Below are 19935 nucleotides of genomic sequence, written 5' to 3'. Positions count from 1 at the left end.
CCTTTTTGTGACTATCTTTTACTATATCACAACACATGACCCAGTGAGAAATCAGCTGTTAACTATCTATGTAATTGTTTACTGCTTTCAGTATATATAAAATCTTAATGTGAGAGGGAAAATCAGTAGTGAATGGAATTGGGTTGAAGGAAAAACAAAAGTGGCCCAGTTGGGAATATTTCACTACTAGGTCAGAAGCCGTTTCCTCTGAATATGTAACCTCGAGATTAAAATGGATTAAAGATTTGTGTTGACCCTTACCAATGATAAACAAGAATGAGAATCAGGTTTAATACCACTGGCATATGTCGTGAAGTTTGTTGTTATGCGATTGCAGTCAATTGCTATACATAATTAAAAGTGAATAAGTGTGTGAGTGTATAAATGTACTTTTTTTTTAAAGTTAAATTAAATTGTGCAAAAAAGAGAAAGAAAGTAGTGAGGTAGTGTTCATGGGTTCAGTGTCCATTCAGGAATCAGATGGCAAAGGGAAGAAGCTGTTCATTAATCATTGAGTATGTGCCTTCAGGCTCCTATCCTTCTTCTCTGATGGTACCAATCAGAAGAGGGCATGTCGTGGGTGATGAGGGTCCTGAATGATGGATGCTGCCTTTTTAAGGCATCACTCCTTGAAGCCGTCCTGGATACTGGGGAGGCTAGTGTCCATGATGGTGACTAAGTTTACAACTCTCTGCAGTTTATTTTAATTCTATGCGGTTCACACTCCTCCCCATACCAGACAGTGATGCAGCCAGTCACAATGCTCATAGTACATCTGTAGAAATTTGCAAATGCCTTTGGTGACATATCAAATTTCCTTAAACACCAAATGAAATATAGCTGCTGTCATTCCTTCTTTGTAACTACATCAATATGTTGGACCCAGGATAGACCCTCAGAGATGCTGGCCCCCAGAAACTTGAAATTGTTCAACCTTTCCACTTCTGATCCCCCGATAAGGACTGCTCTGTGTTCTCTCTTTTTTACCCTTTCTGAAGTCTACAATCAATTATTTGGTCTTACTGACATTGAGTGCAAGGTTATTGCTATGACATCACTCAGTTAGCTGATCTATCTCACTCCTGTATACCATCTCATCACCATCAGAAATTCTGCCAGCAATAGTTGTATAATCAGCAAATGTATGGATGGTATTTGAGATGTGTGTAACCACACAGTCCTGGGTACAGAGCAATGGACTCATATCCTTGAGGTTCATTAGGGTGAAGATTAGGTCATCAGGGTGGAGATGTTATTTCCGTCTGCACTGACTGTGGTCTTCTGGTGAGGATGTCGAGGATCCAGTTGCAAAGAGGTGTACAGAGGCTCAGGTTTTGGAGCTTTTCAATCAGAATTGTAGGAATGATTGTGTTAAGTGCTGAGCTGTAGACAATAAACAACAGCCTGATGTAAGCATTAGTATTGTCCAGGTGGTCCAAGGCTGAGTAAACAGCCATCGCATTTGCATCTGCTGCAGACTTATTGTTGCGATAGGCAAATTGCAGTGGATCCAAGTACTTGCTGAAGTACTGTGGATGTGAGTGCCACTGGACAATAGTCATTAGGCAGCTCACCTTGCTCTTCTTGTGCTATGGTATGATTGTTGCCCTTTTGAAGTAGTTGGAAACTTCTGACGGTAGCAGTGAGAGATTGAAAATGTCTTTGAACACACCTGCCAGTTAGTTGACACAGGTTTTCAGAGCCCTACCAGGTACACCATTGCAGCCTGTCCCCTTGTGAGGGTTTACCCTCTTGAAAAACATTCTGAGATCAGCTTCCAAAACAGGAATCGCAGGATCACCAAGCGCCGCAGTTTTGTTCTCCCTTTCAAAGTATGCTTTGAAGGCATTGAGCTCCTCTGGAAATGAAGCATCTCTGCCATGTGCCATTTGCTTTGTAAGAAGTAATGGCTTGCAAACCCTTCCAGAGTTGATATGCATCTGATTCTACCTCTAACCTCAATCAAAATTGGTCTTGCATTAAATTAATATATAATATAGTTGTTATATATTATAATTATATATATTATATTACATATAATTGTATATATTTATATAGTTATATTATGATTATATATAATATCAAAAGTAACAACTATGGCGTAATCATTCAGACATGAAGATGAATACAGTCCACCAACTCAAAGCAGTGAGCTGATTTTTAGAAGAATATAGTTGATTTTTCAGTAGTAGCTTATTTTACAAGGAACATTGCATAACTGTGGCAAGGGTCAATAAATCTTTAATGACACTTTGGAAAACTGTCATTTGGAGTTGATCATGACTCAGTGAATCTCTCACCATTGAAAGCAGTGTGACTTCAAACCCTCATACCCATCATACAAGTACTGAAGTTCAGAATCCAGGATAATGCTTCGTTCCGGTAGAAAGACAATGCTGCAGTATTGAGATGCTAATTTTCAGTTAAATTGTTAAACATTTCTGTCTTCCAAGATAATAGTTAAGACAACTTTGCACTTTTTTGAGAAAGAGTAGAATTCTATTTGTTTATGCATCACCTTTGGAAATGCTCTTAACCAAAAGATCACTTGTTCAAATCCCACTTGAGACATTTGTGCACAATCTAGGCTGACCCTTAACAGTACTGAATGGTTATTCTTCAGTCAGCACATAAATAAATAAACTGGTTAATATATTAATTTAATGCAAGTAAAAAGTAATTCATTTGCTGTAAAGTATTTTTGGGATGTGCTGAAATCTTTGTTTATTGCTCATCTGAAAGAGAATAACTGCAGGTATGTGGTGTTCCTTCCTCTGAACAAGAGTTGGCAGAAATGTAGCTTTTATGGAAAAAATGTGCATGCCTTGTACGTGTTCTTGCAGTTTGAATAGGTTGGAAAGTCTCGTTCATCCAAAATCTGATTTCTGAAGACAGTAATTAGAGTGTGTCAGGATGTATTACACAAAACAAATTCATTTTTGGTGGAAATAAACAAAAGATGTTCATAAGAGTGTGTCAGAGCACTGAAAGCTATTAAAGTTGCACGGTAAATATGTTTAAAGTATGTAATTTGTTTGTAGAAAATTTTCAGGAGCTTTGGATAAATTGAGAAGCCCAGATATAAATGTTTTACGAAAGCCACCCTTGAGAGAAAACTGCAAACGAGGGAATTCATACAAATCACCTTAATTCATCCCCTCAGCTGATTCCTCCAGTTTTCTATCCAGTTCGTTATTGAGTGATTCTGGAAGTTTTGCTTCTACCATTGTTTGGGAGGTCATTGCAAAGTATGAAGCTTGCAGAACATTTTATGTATCTTTGCCTTTTACTCATTTAAGTACCAGTACCACCATTTTTCTGATTTCCTAGGTGAAAACTAGTTTGTGCGTCCCCTTATTTCTGCATTAAAAAAGTCACGAGTACTTTCTCAACTAAAGTAGAACCAGTTGTGTGTTTGGATCACAGTAGTCAAACTGGTTTAATTGAAGCATCTCTATATAAAAGAGTTTTAGTGGCTTGTTAATTTCTCGGCTTATAGAGGTTGCCTGGGTGCCTGATTGTGTAAAATACTTAACAACAGTGGAAGTACAGTTGTATTGCTGAAGGCAAAGGATTACTCAGTAATAATCTGGCAGAATTAAGTCATACAATTCTACTTTTGTAATGCCATGTATCCAATTTTCTTTCAATGTCCTGAAGATTAATCTTTGAGTTCCTAGTCAATATTAAACAATTCTTGACAAATGTTTTCTTCACTATATGACCTATGTGTGAGGATGGAGACAAGTATGACATTAAGCATTCAGAGTCTGTATCATCAAAGTGATGACTTGCACAAGGTTTTGACTATGAGACATTCAATTTGTTGTCTTTTTTTTTGCTAGCTTTGAAAAAAAAATTAACTTGTCTTTCATGTCTTCTCGCAAGGGCTCCTGCCTCTCCTCACCCTCCATCACCGACAAGGGAAGGATGGACCGAACTGCATATGTCACCTGGACTATCGGTGCCTCCTCAAGTTCAGTCCACTGGAGACATGCTTACGATGGGGTGAGACAGTCAATTCCTGTGATTACTCATGCTTTTACTTGAGTGTTCCACTTCTGCATCCAAGGTTGGATGTTCCAAGGTTATGGAATCTATACAATATGAAGATGATTTGAAAATATTTTTCAGCAGTTATTTCTATAAAGTTGTACAAGTATTGACTATAAATTTACTTTAAAACATAGCTCTCATGTTGACATTAGAGAACGCAGACATGAACCAGGCTAGAAATGGCAATATCCTTCTAAGTACTGAAGTCTAAGGAGGTACTAATTTAGGTTGGAATGAAGAAGATATAACAGCGTTCTCATGAATTTTATTTTGTTAATAGGTGTATATTTTCTGCTATTAATCCAATTAATTAACCTGTCAATTCAATTTAATTCCCTATTTCTAAGTTATCTACATAATTACATCCTCCTTGCTGGGAGACACTGCAGGACTTCAAAGTTACAGAAGGGTATAAATAAAGCATAGTATTGTTGCATTGCAAATTCTCATAACTATTATTTTAAAATAGTAATATGTAAGTGAGAATAGTTTGGAAACCAAAATGTATCGGCAATTGTTTGCCTCCCTTATTTCCACTCTAACCTGAAAACATTCACTTTAACAGGGTAATAACTGGCAATTAACATGAGGATCGGCCTTTATTCCTGATTTGCATGTTCATTGCCATGGGAAGCCACTACTTGTAAAAGTGAATTATTTCCTGTTCTCGCAACATACTGATTACTCTAAACATATCTCAGTCATGATCTACACCAGCTAATGTAACTTCATTTCCCAATTAATATTTATGCAGTGAGTTTTAACAAGTTTGTCACTCAATACGATTGGCTCAGCTTGCATTTTTTTGCAGCGTAAGAATGAACCTTGCAGCCCAGAATCCTTTTTAATGCATCCATGTTATTCAACTTAAATATTCAAAGTACTATAGCATTCTCCTCCTCCTCCTCTGAATAAAAATGTTCTGTCCTGCTTATTTTGAATGAAACACACAAAGGGATTATGTGACTTTTAGGTCAACCATTTTACTTTGCTATGTTGCCAGATTGGTGCAAAGCATCTTTCTTCATTCTATGCACTACTGTGGGCTTCCTGCACAGAGTCCCTATACCTTCAGTTTTCCTTCTCCTCAAAGACCTTTGGTTTTTGTAATTGGTATTGAATCCCAACTCACTAATCAATGCCCTTTGAAAAGAGAACCTATTACTTTTAATGGTCTGGGTCTCCGTGTGACTACAGCATGTTTTCTTGGTTTACTGAAAGCATTTCAATGCATTTTAAACTGTTGTCTTACAAAGTGATCAATGTAATGCCTAGTTCTCAATGGTAGAGGTTATGGGGGAGGGGCATGCAGTATCTGTAACCTTGGTAAATTTCTGAAGCACAATTTTTAATATAATTTACAAAACAGTTACACAAGACTGCTGAAAAGGGTGGCATGTCATATAATTAATTTTAGACTTTAGGACCTGTACATGAAAAGTATGAGGCCAAGTTATAGATCCTAGAGTAGACGATTCTGTGTATATTAAAGGTAAACTGGTTGTCCTTGATGCACAATGATCATGCTAAGAATAATTATTTTATCTTTTACTTGCAAGCATGTATGTAAATCTGACTGGGGAAAGGATTAGTGTTCTAGCCACTGATTTGAAGTTATAAATATTGTATAAAATCTGGGTGTATGTATAACTGGATAAGAGTCCGTGCAAATGGAGAACTGAAGGCGTCGATATAAATAAAGGTAAGATATTAATTTGTAGGACGAGTGTAAATAGCAAATAAATGTGAGGGATTCAATTTTGGTAGTATGAATAATCAGGCTATGAACTACTTGGGAACTCAGTCTCCAAGTTACACAAAAGAATGCAATGAAAAGGGGTACAAGTCAATAAAGGTTAGTGCTCGAGGTTAGTAAAGGCACTTCTGTGGGTACTGGGGGAGAAACAAGCTAAGTGATGAGAGAATCAAGGAGCAGCAAATGTATGTTGGGCTTGCAACAAGTGTTACGTACCCCGTAACTGGGTGTCATACCAGCAAAGATAGAAGTGTCCATTGGAGTCTGGTGATGCTATTTTCAACAGTATTTATTTGTAAAAATATACAAAACAATATCAAGGCAAATATACAGATAATATACGTTAGCAATACTAAACCTAAAAGTGCGGGTATAATAATAATAATAAAACAAGCTCTATCGTTGTCTAGGGGATAATGAATTGTCAGATGGAAATATAAAGTTCAGTTCACTTCATGCAGGCTGCGGTAATTGTCGGTCGATGTGTTGCAATTGTTGGAGAGAGAAAGAGAGCGTGCAAACAGTAACAGCTATGGTCTTTGCCAACCTTCCTTTACGATTTCGATCTGTCGATGTGTCATTGTTGTGGCCATTCAAGTGTGACCCCTCCGTCCTTTAGCTAGACCGTTCTTCTGTGGTGGACTCGTCACCCAGGCAAGGGTGGACACACACACAAGCCCCCACCGGTCTCGCTATAAACACTGTGAGTTAAAATTTACCGACCCTTCGTTCGGTCTCCGATGTCCCACACTGTCTCGTGGGTTTCTGCTGCTCTCTAGCGTTTCTCCTGGTGCATCTGAGGGGTGTTAGCACAGACCTCACTTTTATCCCCACTCATGGGGTCTTGGGTGTCAATCAGGTTGGGATGATGTAACCCATCAAAACAGCCCACTCTGGTTGCCCCCTGAGGGGTTTCAATGAATAGAACAGTACCAAGTAAACAATCCTCCAAAAGACAATAGCAGTAATCAATGGTTCCGTTCCTCTGTTGTTAGTAGGAGCCGATCCATCCTGGGTAACTCTTAGCTGTGTGTGTCTCTCTCTCATTAACTTTCATGAGTTGTTATCAATAACAACTGCCCAAGCAGCTTTCCTTTGTCTCTCTTACTTCCTTGGTAGCAGCATCGAAATAGTAGCGATTTGCGATTCTCCAAAGGGGGGGGTGGCGGCATGGGCGACTCTACACCCTCCAGCCCATCAGAGTTGTTCATCCTTCGTAACACAAGCCACAGTTGAGAGTACTCTGAACTGTACTGGTCACAGTGTTTTAAAAATGTCAAATATAGGAGGGGATTTTTTTATTTTTACTTCTCTAGATTCTGGAACCGTTACAGCAATTCAGAAAACAGCAAATGAAACATACTCTGGGGAGAGGAAAAGCAGCAACAACAGTGCAGTTAGCCTAGATTCAGTGTTGCAGAAAATGATAGTGCTTGCTGTTGAGCGATAACGGGTATTACTTGTTTATCTGTGCTTTAATGAAAAGATATTATAATAAGTTTATATTCTTTAAGTATCCCATAGAATAAAAGGATTTGCAAAAGAACTTTGATTATGTCACATGTAAAAGGTTACTACAAAAGATAAGTTTGGGTCAAGATTATGCTGAGCAGTGATGTCCAATGATGTCATAGCTCAAACTTCATTGCTGTTTTTTTTTAGGTTCATAGCAGTGGTTTTTGGGGCACCGCAGTGAGTTAGAGGCCAGGTTAGGGTTCAGGGACTGGGATGAGGGAGAGTTAGAGGTCAGGGCAGCAGCCAGTGTTCATCATCCTCTGTCGAAGGTCAGCTGTCTCAGAGGTTGAGTCTGCAGGAACTGAGGAGACCAATGATTTTCACAGTGGCTATCCCTAGGTCCTGGATTGAAGGTCTATCCAACTGGGAGATGCAAAGTCCAGTGGATCCCACCCACCCCCTCCCCCAACTCCCCCACCAGGTAACCAGGGTCAGAAATCTGTGTGTCTAAAGGTCAAGTCCTGGATCAGTGACTCCTGGCATCAAGGCCTGAAGGTCAAACCCGTGATAAGCGAGTCCTGGGGTCAAAACCCAAGTGTTAAACCTGTGATTGGGTAGTTAAGGGTTTGATGCGTAGAGATTGGCAAAGTCTGGAGGTAGAAGCCTGAAGGTCAAAGCCTCTGTGTCAGTTTGTTTGAAGGTCAAAGGTCTGGTGTCTGGATAAGTCCAGGGCTAAGGACTGGAGACCTGGAGCTGGCTTGTCTTGGGTTAGAGGCACGTGTATATGTGTATGTGTATATGGGTAGGTGGTGGGTGGGTAAGATTTGGACATCCGAGTTTGCTGATACAAAGATAGGAGGAAACAGACTACAGGAGGAGATCAATGCAAATCAAATTAATAGCATGGTTGGCAGCTGAAGTATAATGAGGGAAAATAAGCAGCTGTCCAGAAGTTTCGTAAAGTTTTGGCCTCCTAATTTAAGAAAACATTTACCTTGGAGAGGGTAAAGCAGTTGGATTTATTCCTGGGCTGTGGAGTTGTTTTGAAAGTCTAAATTTTCTATATGTTCTAATGTTTTCTATAGTTTTGAAGAATGACAGGTGATCTCATTGAAGCATGTTTAAAATTCTGAAGAAGTTTTAAGGATGATGCGACAAACTTATTTCAAAGGCAACATGGCTTAGAGCTAAAGAGTCTTGAAAACTGTTGACCATTTGATAGTGAATACGGTGGATCTTTTGAACTCTGCTTCTAGCTTTCTGCAGATATTAAGTCATCAACTACATTACAGGATTAAACATTTTTAATTCTAGGGAAATTGAGGATTATACTGTATGCAATGTGGCCAGTGTAAGACTGCACCTGCAACATGGTGTTCAGACATCATGTTCTTATCTAAGGAGGGATGAAGAGAGTATAACAAAGCTTCGGCAGATTATTTCCTGGGATGGAGAGGTGTTTTCGAACAGGAGATATTGAACAGGCTAGGACAATAATACTTTCAGAAGAAAAAATTCAACTTTCTTCTGGAGCTGTACAGAATAGATGTAGAATGATGTTTACCCTGCAAAGGGGTAGTTAGAAATGAAGGTCGTAGCCTCAAAATTACAGGTCTACCAGTTGAGGTAAAATGAGAGGTGAGTGGGAGGAGAGAGCTAAGGAACAGAAATGTGGGTAATGGCTGAGAACCTTGTGAACAATGGTGCAAGGGAGGCAATAAAGGAAAGTATCTCTGAAGCACTTGGAAGTCTAATTATCAGAACAAATATGACAGAGCCAGAAACACTGGGAGAATGGATTGGAGGCAGGATGGGGGGAGGTGCGGTGAAGATATCAATACAATTTGGTGAATTGTAATATATTCTAGACAACAAACATTCCCTGAGAGGGAGGTGCAGAGGGGCAAGATTCTGAGTTGGACCATATGAAAGTGAGAACCAGGTGGAAATTTGTAGCAAAGCTGATGTAACCTTCAAATTTTGTATGACTGCAGAAAATTAAGTTGTCACTGTATTTGAAAAGTTAAGAGACAGTGCCCAAGTAGGATTGATAACAGAGATCAAGACAACTAAGAGGTGGTCATGGGAGACAGAGGAACAGTTACAGGATTGCCTTGAGTCAGAGGACTGGGCTGTGTTCAAGCAGTCATCTGAGGATTTGAATGACTACACCAGGTTCCTTATAGACTTCATTAAGACAGCTGTAGATGAGTCTATCCCCATGAAATCGTTCAGTTTACCCCAATCAGACACCCTGGACGAAGCATGAAATCCAGAATTTACTGAGGGCAAGATCAGAGGCATGCAAGTCTAGAGATCAAGAATGCTACGAGAGATGCAGCTCTGATCTTCAGAAACGCATCTTACAGGCAAAAAGGAGATTCCAGACTAGACTAGAATCAACGAGGAATGCTTGACAGCTTGATTGCTATAACCTCCTGCAAAGTTAAATCTAGTGACATAGGAGACAGCAGAGCATCACTTTCAGATGAACTCAACATCTTCTATGCTCGCTTTGACCACCAGAACAGGGAGGAATCATCGCACACCCCTATGTCCTCAATGATCCTTTGGTCATTATCTGAACAATATCTGAAGATGACATGCGGGCTGCCTTCAAGTGAGTGAATCCAAGGAAAGCTGCCAATCCAGTTGGAGTACCTGGCTCTCCTGCTGTACTTGCTTTACCTCTATGATTGTAAGGCTAAGTACAGCTCCAACACTATATAAGAGTTCACTGATGACACCACTGTTGTGGGCTGTATCAAAGGTGGTGATTAATCAGCATACAGGAGGGAGATTGAAAATTTGGCTGATTGGCATAATAATAATAACTTCTCGTGCAATATCAGCAAGGTCACGGAACTGATTGTAGATTTCAGGAGAGGGAAATCAGAGATCCATGAGCCAGTACTCATTGAAGAATCAGAGGTGGAGAGAGTCAGTAACTTTAAATTCCTGAGTGTCACCATCTCAGAGGGCCTGTCCCCTGGACCCATCACATAAATGTAATTGCAAAGAAAGCATGACAGTGCCTCTACTTCCTTAGGAGTCTGCAGAGATTTGGCATGTTAGCAAAAACCTTGACCAACCTCTATAGATGTGTGGCCAGAAGTGGGCTCACTGGCTTCATTACTGCCTGGTATGGGAACACCAATGCCTTTGAACAGAAAATTGTACAAAGGGTAGAGGATTCAACCCAGTACAGCATGTGTAATACCCTCCCAAACAATGAGCACATCTACTTGAAATGTTGCCCTAGAAAAGCAGCATCCATCATCAAAGACCCTTACCACCCAGACCAAGCTTTTTCTCTCACTGCTGCCATCAGGTTGAAGGTACTCGAGCCTCAGGATTTGCACCACCAGGTTCAACAACAGTTACTATCCCTCAACCACCAGGCTGTTCAACAAAAGTGGATAACTACATTCATTCTGTTTCCAGTATTCCCACAACCGATGGTTTCACTTTAAGGACTTCTTGTTATTTCATGCTGTTTATTTATATTTGCAGTTACAGAGTTTGTTGTTCATTGATCCTGTTTTCTAGTGGGCATTGATCCTGCCCACAAGAAAAATAATCTTAGAGTTGTATGTGATGACATTTATGCACACTGATAATAAGTTTTATTTTGAATTTTGATACAGGTTGTTCGAATTCTTCTGGAATAAGGCAAACATTGTTCTATTGCATATAGCTCCCTGTAGCTATAGTGTTGATTCAGAGAAATTGATTGAAATTAAAGGAGAATTTGGACTTTTGTTCAAAGGAAATTTTATTTCCAAATAAAATAAAAATACCAGGGAAAGGAAACACTGATAAGGAATTCATATTGGTTTCAGGATAATTTCCTAGAACACCACATTCTGGAGTCATAATAGTATTATGCTAACTGCTAAGCAACCATGCAGGCCCCAACTTAAATGAAAAAGCATATAATTGTGCAAAGATGCATGGCAATCAGATTGTATACAGTAAGTTAACAAAAACAGCAAAGATTGACTATAAGATTAATAGAGGTAAAATTAGAGTACAACAATGCCAGCCAGTAATGCCAAGTAACGTTTTCTGTAACCTTCCAAAAAGGAAAGTAATCAGAGTTCTAATTGGAAATTGTTGTGGAATGAAGTGAGATGCCGAGTGAATTAAATAAGTACTTTGTGTAAACCTTCATTACAGACGATAAAGTGTTATGCTGGAAATATGTGTATTTGTGAGGGTGGAACTTGGGGAAACTTGTAACCACCAAGGAAGTAGTACTGAACAAGTAGTTGGAGCTCTGGACTTAGCTGCTGATGCACTTTGTTCTAAATCTTAATAAAAGTAAAATAGTTGATAACTTGGCTTTGATTTTTCAATTCTTTCCTTGATTTGGGAGGATCCCATTAGTTTGAAAATAGCAAACGTAACTGATTTATTCGTGAAGGAAAGGAAGCAGAAGGCAATCCAGTGAGTTTAACATCTGTCATGAAGAAAGTATTCAAAATTATGTCATAGCATAGCAATGGAAAAATTCAAGGTAATCAGGCAATGTCAACATAGTTTTATGTCGAGGAAAATCAAAAAACCATCATTAACCAATTTATTGCAGCCCTTTGAAGATATAATGTGTTCTGGATAAATAGTGGATGTAAAATAATTTGATTTCCTGAAAGCATATGATAAAGTTTATTGAAGAAAATAATATTTCATGGTGTAAAAAGTAACATATTGGTGTGGATAGGCTGTTTAAATAGAAAGTGGAAAGTATAATATGGGAAAATGTGACTGGTGGGAAAAATGCATCTTTTTTAAAATTAAATTTATGTAAATAGTGAGTTGTTGCAATGCTCACAAAATGTAGAAGGATCTCTACAAAATGCTGGTTATTCTAAACTAATTCTTTTGGAATTCTTTGAGAAAATAACAGCCAGATGAGACAAACAAGAGTCAATGGATGTTGCTGACTAGGATTTTTAAAAGGCCTTCGATTAGATGCCGTTTGAGACTGCTTAACAAAATAAGAGCCTGTGATATTACTAGAAAGATAGAAGATTGGCTTACAGGAGGCAAAGAGTCAGATAAAGGGAGCCTATTCTTTTTGGCTACCAGAGATGATTGGTGTTCCGCAAAGGTTGGTATTGGATCAGCTTCTTTTCACATTAGATGTCAATCATTTGATGATGGAATTGATGGTTTGATGGCCAAGTTTGTGGACAATACAAAGATAGGTGGAGGGTGTAGGTAGAGTCTGTTGAAGGACTTAGACAGATTGGGAGAGTGGGTAAAGAAGTTACAGATGAAATGTAGTGTAGGGAAGTGTATGGTCATGCACTTTGGCAGAAACAATAAAAGTGTGGACTATTTTCTAAACAGGGAGAAAATTCAAAAATCAGAAGTGCAAAGGGATTTAGGAGTCCTGCTGCAGGATTCTCTAAAGTTTAAGTTGCAGGTTTTTGTCGGTGGTAAGGAAGACAGTTGCAATGTTACCATTCATTTCAAGAGGACTGGTGAGCAAGGATATGATGCTGAGGCTTTATAAGGCATTGGCCAGACTGCACTTGGACCATAGCGAGCAGTTTTAGGCCCCTTATCTAAGAAAACGTGCTGGTATTGGAGATGATATAGTGGAAGTTTATGTGAATTCTGGGAACGAAAGGGTTTACATATGAGAAGCATTTGATGGCTCTGGGCTTGCACTCGCTGGAGTTTAGAAGAATGGAGGGAGGTGGAATCTCTTTGAAACCTATCGGATATTGAAAGGCTCAGACAAAGTGGTTGTGGAAAGGATGTTTCCTATAGCGGGGGAGTCTAGGACCAGAAGGTACAGCCACAGAATAAGAAGACATCTTATTTAGAATAGAGATGGGAAGTAATTCCTTTAGCTGGAGGGTGGTGAATCTGTGGAATTAATTGCCACAGGTAGCTGTGGAAGCCATCATAGAGTATAAAGCAGATATTTGTAGTTTCTCAGTTAGTCGGGGCTTCAAAGGTTATGGAGAAAAGGTGGGAGAATGGGGTTGAGAGGGATATTAAATCAGCCATGATGGAATGGCAGAGCAGCCACAATGAGCCAAGTGGCCTAATTCTGCTCCTATCTCTTATGACCTTACTGTAATTGATTAAGTAAACTAACAGAATGTTACTGTTTATTACTAGTAGACTGAAAACAAGAAATGAGGGGCATCCTTCAGTTACATAGGGCACTGGTGAGACCATGTTTGTGATACTGTCTAAGTTACTACTGTTCTTATATAATGCATTAAAACAGCTCAGAGAAAATTTACTGAACTGATATATGAAACTTTCTAGTTTAAGATGACACTACCGAAGATGGTGCGACAGCTTACTGGTAGTTCGAAAGCAAAGGAATTCAATTAAAACCATTATTAAGATTTGACAAACCCTTATACATGCTTGAAATGATTCTTTTACCGTTATCTAAATTATATGCTTTTCTAAATAGCTCTATCAAGCATGTACTTGCCTTAGTTACATTTTTAAGTGTCCTATTAACATATTGTCGCATCTATAAATACCGATTTTAAAAATCTGGTTTTTCTAGTAAGTGTTTCTCTTTAAGCATTTCAAAACTGAACAGTGTTCCTTCTTTCATTATGTTGCAAAGAACTGTTATTCCTTGAGCTGTCCAGTCCTTAAATCTAGTATCCAGTTTATTCGGCGTAAAATCCGAGTCATATGCACACCATTTAAGAATTGCAATATCTCCTTCTAGATTATAGTCTTTTATAGTAGTTTTCCATATTTTAAGGGTCAATTTCACCCATGGGCTATCAATAGTATTTATGTACCTTTGCAGGTTGTTATCAGCCAAAATTGCTTATATCCACAAATCAGTGAATATGTTGTAAAAAAAAAATAACTCCCTACTTCTGCAGTTTTTTCCTTTTGCTTGTTTTTTCTTTCCACTCTTTTCTATAAGTGTATACCTCTGATCGATACTATGTGGAGATTTGTGACATATATGATTATATGATATATATGTACAATGTCTGAAATACATCTTATGAAAATGTTTGTTTGATGATGAACTTTAATTAAAATAATTACCAAAAAAACATTATTAAGAACACTTGTTTAAGTAAATTGTGGTAAACTATCACTGCAATCAATGAAGAAGCGAGAGAAGGCAGAGCGAATTCACTGGACCCTGCTGGTCCGCTGCAAAATCGATACACTTGGAGTCAGAGCCTTGCTGGTTGGAGTGAACAACTCGGAGGGGAGAACATGTGACGGGGATACTGATCTCTGTCCAACTAACCCAGGTACGAGGGTGGATCTCTCTAAACACCAAGCTGAATTGAAGAGGTCAAATACAGCTTCGGCAGTGAAATCTAGGCCCAGAGCAATTCGCTGGTGATGAAGCCCGGGTCCTAGTGCAGGGTTCGGACAATTTAAACTCTGGCCTAGATAGTCTGGGGACTTCTGTCTCGGCAACGCTAAGGCTGTGAGACTGCCCACGGCTGCTGTGCTTCGTGTCTGCAAACTTTGCAGCGATTTGCCCAGCTAATGTGAACTGCATATTGAGGTTTTGGGCCTACTGTGGGGATTTGGATTTAATGACTCAACTTAGTTCAGAATGCTGTGGCTCACTTCTATTCTTTATATGATTTGTGTTTACTTTCTCTTTCTCTGTGCGCATTGGGAGGTTGGTCTTGTTTTTAATTGGGTTCTTTTGGGTTTCTTGCTTTGTGACTGTCTGTAAGCAAATAAATCTCAAGGTTGTATAATTTATACGTCCTTTGATAATAAATACACTTTGAAGCTTGGATATGGTGTGAGTTGATTTATAAGGATAGATTGGACATGCTGGTCTTTCAGTTAAGTCAGCCGTGAACTTGTTAAATGGCTGAGCAGACTCAACAGGCCTAATGACCACCTTCTGTTCTTGATTTGTATGTTCGGAGTGAAGAAATCCCAAAACAATCATGATGTGGAGAAATTGGACATCCAGCTTAAAATAAACCAGTTGAGACAAGCAAACTGGAGCACAAACAAAGGTGTTACGGAAGTAAGAGGGAATTGACTTGAAAAGGAGAGAAACAAAACTCAAGGCAGTAAGAAATAAGATGGGACAAGAAGAAGCAAGACCATCTAGGCTGTGGGTTTTCAGAAGGAGGTTAGCACATTTTTGTGGTTCAGGGCACTGAAGCTAAATTCTTACGGAGATCGAGACTGCCTGGGAGACGTGGACCGATAAGTATTGGAGGGTGAGGCAGGGATGGTTAACCTTTTTGAGTGTATATGCCCAAGTTATCTTCTTTAAAAAAAAAAGATTCTTGTATATAGCTTAGTAATTTAGTCAGGTGTTACGTACCTGTAACGGTTTAAAAGTACCTGCAGCAACAGACCACACCTGGAGTCTGGTTTTGATGTTGAAACCACTATCTTTATTAGTATCTACTTAATATAGCAACTTAAACAAGAATAATCAAAAGTTAACAGTGTTATGAGTATACATATGTGTTAATGTAACTTCCAAACTATTGAGCTGGGGTGGGGGGCACCAGGCTTAAAATCTTGAGATGGTAAAGTATGAAAGTTCAGTTCACCCACAGATTAAATGATGTGAGAGAGATATTTGTAATCCAAGGTGAATGACGAGAAAAGGCATTTATGTTGTATTCCACTGGTTCCACGGTGGTAAAACAGGATAACAGTTGCCGTAGGTTTTATCCGTTGTTGTTCCACATCCAACTACAAATTATCACCAATAGTAGCTTATCACAGGGGTACTGTCTTCAAAGGAACTACCACCCAGGCAAGGGTTAACACATGGGTAGATTCCACAAGGTTGCCCCAATCACACAACGTGATAGCCACTTAGAACAAGCTGGAGGAACTCAGCAGGTCGGGCAGCATCCGTGGAAACGAGCAGTCAATGTTTCGGGCCGAGACCCTTTGTCAGGACATGATAGCCACTTACCAATGTGCCGGGTCGATGCTCAATCCACCCTTGTGGGCACTTGAAAGTTCCAACCAGTGACCCCTTTAGTCAATGGCTTCCTTCCATTGTCTGACTCCAGCTGCGACTGACTGTATGTATGTGAGTGTCCTTCCTTAAATCAAAACGAGCTGCAGAGTCAAATAGTTCTGCCCCCCCCCCCCCCCCCCAGTCAGAAATCACGGGATGTGCCCTGCTGGTCTGCTGCAAAATCAATGCACTTGGAGGCTGACGTCTTAAAATGACAGTCCACGCCAAGATAAACCTGGGGGTTCATCACACAGTGATTATCATTAATGAATTAGTAACAATAGTTATGAACTTGAGGGGGGAACAGATGACTTCTATTGCTTATATATGTGTGTTTTTTGTATAGAAGTAGAACAGAGACAAATTGAAATGAAGCAATTTTAAAAACTTCAAAAATTATTAATATTAATCTTAAGATAATTGAATAACATTTCTTAAATATATTGTTATTGTAACCAGTTACTACCCAAATATTGATAAACAGTGCCCATAAAAAGTATTCACCTCCCTTGGAAGTTTTCATGTTTTATTGTTTTACAGCATTGAATCACAGTGGACTCAATTTAGTTTTTTTGACGCTGATCAACAGAAAACAGAGCTCTACAAAATGATCTAAATTAATTACAAATATAAAAAACAAAATAATTGATTGCCTAAGTATTCACCCCCTTCAAGTCAGTATTTAGTAGATGCACTTTTGGTGGCAATTACAGCCTTGAGTCTATGTGGATAAGTCTCTTATCAGCTTTGGACACTGCAGTTTTTCACCTTTCTTCTTTACAAAGCGGCTCAAGCTTTGTCAGATTGCATCAGGGTGGCAAATAAACAACCTTTTCAAGTCCATGCACAAATTCTAAATTGAATTGAGGTCTAGATCCTGTCTTGGTCACTACAGGACATTTAACTTTGTTGTTTTTAAGCCATTCTTGTGTAGCTTTGGCTTTATGCTTGGGGTCATTGTCTTGTTAGAAAACAAATCTTCTCCCAGGTCTCTGTTCTCTTGCAGACTGCGTCAGGTTTTCCGCCAGGACTTTCCAGTATTTTACTACATTCATTTTACCCTCTACCTTCACAAGCCTTCCAGGGCCTGCTACAGTGAAGCATCCCCACAGCATGACGCAGCCACCACCATGCTTCACAGGTGGGATGGTGTGTTTCTGATGATGTGCGGTGTTTGGCTTACTCCAAACATACCATTTAGACTGATGGCCAAAAGGCTCAATTTTGGTTTCATCAGACCTTAGAACCTTCTTCCTGCTGACTTTAGAGACTCACACATGCCTTCTGGCAAACTCTAGACAAGATTTCATGAGATTTTTTCAACAGGGGCTTTCTCTTTGCCACTCTCCCATAAAGCTGTGATAGATGAAGCATCTGTGCAGCAGTTGTTGTATGCACAGTGTCTCCCATCTCAGCCAATGAAGCTCGTAACTCCTCCAGAGTTATCAGAGGTCTCTTGGTGGCTTCCCTCACTAGTGCCCTTTTTGCACAGTTACTCAGTTTTTGAGGACAGCCTTAAATCTAGGGAGATTTAAAGCTGTGCTATATTCTTTCCATTTCTTGATTGACTTAACTGTATTCCAAGGGCTATTCAGTGACTTGGAGACTTTCTTGTATCCATCTACTGACTTGTGTTTTTCAATACCTTTTTGTGGAGCTGTTTGGAGTGTTCTTTTGTCTTCATGGTGTAGTTTTTGCCAGGACATGGACTGACCAGCAGTTGGTCCTTCCAGGTACAGGTGTAATTTTATTACAATCAATTGAAACAAGCCTGACTGCACACAAGTCTCCAAAACACAGATCTCCACTTAACTAATTATGTGACTTCTAAAACAAATTGGCTGCACCAGTGAATTTAATGTGTCATATTAAAGGGAGTTGAATTATTTATACAATATTTGTAATTAGATCACATTGTAGAGATCTGTTTTCACTTTGACACGAAAGAGACTGTTGATCAGTGTCAAAAAAGCCAAATTAAACCCACTGTGATTCAATGCTGTAAAACAATAAAACGTGAAGACTTCCAAGGAGGGTGAATGCTTTTTACAGGCACTGAACAGCTCTGATCTGCAGGGATTTCAAAATGTGTCATATGCTGTCAGGTTTTCAAGCTGGCACCAAGCCCACATGAGCCATTTCTGTGTAAGTATGGCTCTCAGATTGTAAGAAAAGATAACCATTGCATATTTGTTCTGTAAGGGTAGAATTTAAAGAATGGAGGGGGCAGCTCTGCATGCCATGTGCCAAGATAAATTTTGTGCATGCTTCCTTGGGCATGCATGTTGTAGGTTCACAATCCTTGGAAGGGAGGTGAGAGAAAGATATCAGATTGTTGTGACCTGAAAAGTGATATTAACAATAGTGATAGCATGGCACCATCTATACTGCTTTGTGAAGACTGAGTTTAAGTGCTTGGGTGTCTGGAGTGTGATTGGAACTTCCAAGATTTAAGTGGCAAGTGAAAAGTGGATCTCAGTCTCTGCCTTGCTGCCTTCTTTGGTGAGATTTCTCATTTGTATCTGAATTTCCGCATAGAGCATGACGCTTCCGGCAAAAACCCCGGATTATAGCCGAGGCATGTAAGAGACCCCAGTCTTGTGCTCTTTTAGCAATTCACTGCAACTTGAATAATTGAACCATCACTTCAGTGACATTTGTTGGTAAAATGAAATAAGAAATCATGAAAGGGGAAACAAATGTTCTTGTTTCCAACTGTTATCTTGTCATGCCTGGGTAAAAATTAGATCCATGTTAATGATTGGTAAGGTTGGGATCTGCAATCGCTGGTCCTTCAGTGTATTCCAATGTTGCCATATGAGCTTATACAAAAAACAGCCAGTTTATTTTATATATATATATATATATATACACACACACACACACACACATATTATATATATACACACACATATTATATATGAGCAAAGTTTAGCATTTATTGCCTTAGTTGTCCTGTTCATGTAGTGACAGGTATTCCTTGTACTGAATACTGAGTAACCTGCTCAGCCACTCAGCAAGTCAATTCAGAAAAGACATAGTTGTTGTCTGGAGTCAAATATTTCTCCAACCAGGGCAGGCAGGAATAGTAGAGAAGCATACAGGTATTTACCAAAATACTATTTCAGTACTGTATCCTCTGTTCTGCCAGGAGGTAATTTTCTTTTTGATACATAGTTGGGAAAGTGCACATCTTCAAGTGAATGTGAAAAGTAGTCTGTGTAACTTAATGAACTTGTCCCTCTATATTAGAATGAGTTTCTAATCTTGTGCTTTTATTCTTTTCTTTCATGGCTTGCTTCATCATCGGCAACAGAGAAGACGAGAATGCAGTAAGGATTTAAATGTTCAATTAATTGTAACTTAATTCTTGTGAGGAAAATGGTCTGTTTCAATCCAGAGAATTTGTTAGCTTTTAGTTGCCTACTATTTTTAAGTTCCTTTTGTCCTTGATGTTAATGTCTGCTGCAATGAACCAGTTATGTATTGTTTGTTCAAAATCTCTGCCATTTCTGAATTTCCCTTCACTAATTCCTGAGTTTCACCCTCTTGGATGCCCAGAGGAAGCGTTAATTGAATTTGTATTAATCAGTGTTCAGTTACGCAGATAAGAAATGAAGCTCTGAAGCTCATGCAGGGCCTAGTTACAGCAGTATATGATACCACAGACAGTGGAATAGGAGAAGAAGTGAGA

General features: G+C 39.2%; 1 protein-coding gene across 3 annotated transcripts in view; it reads left to right on the top strand.

Annotated features, from left to right (window-relative positions):
• setd2 (SET domain containing 2, histone lysine methyltransferase) overlaps positions 1-19935 on the top strand; it is a 114260-nt gene that overhangs the window by 20166 nt on the left and 74159 nt on the right. For all 3 annotated transcript variants that reach the window (XM_059973967.1, XM_059973961.1, XM_059973972.1), the window contains 2 exons: positions 3889-4008; positions 19558-19573. In XM_059973967.1, coding sequence (XP_059829950.1) covers positions 3889-4008; positions 19558-19573 — 136 coding nt within the window. The remainder of the gene's footprint in view (positions 1-3888; positions 4009-19557; positions 19574-19935) is intronic.

The sequence above is a fragment of the Hypanus sabinus genome, chromosome 1, assembly GCF_030144855.1.
Source record: "Hypanus sabinus isolate sHypSab1 chromosome 1, sHypSab1.hap1, whole genome shotgun sequence".
In the NCBI taxonomy this organism is placed as follows: Eukaryota; Metazoa; Chordata; class Chondrichthyes; order Myliobatiformes; family Dasyatidae; genus Hypanus; species Hypanus sabinus.
The sequence above is the reverse complement of the archived record's forward strand: the minus strand, read 5'-3'. Positions and strand labels throughout refer to the sequence as shown.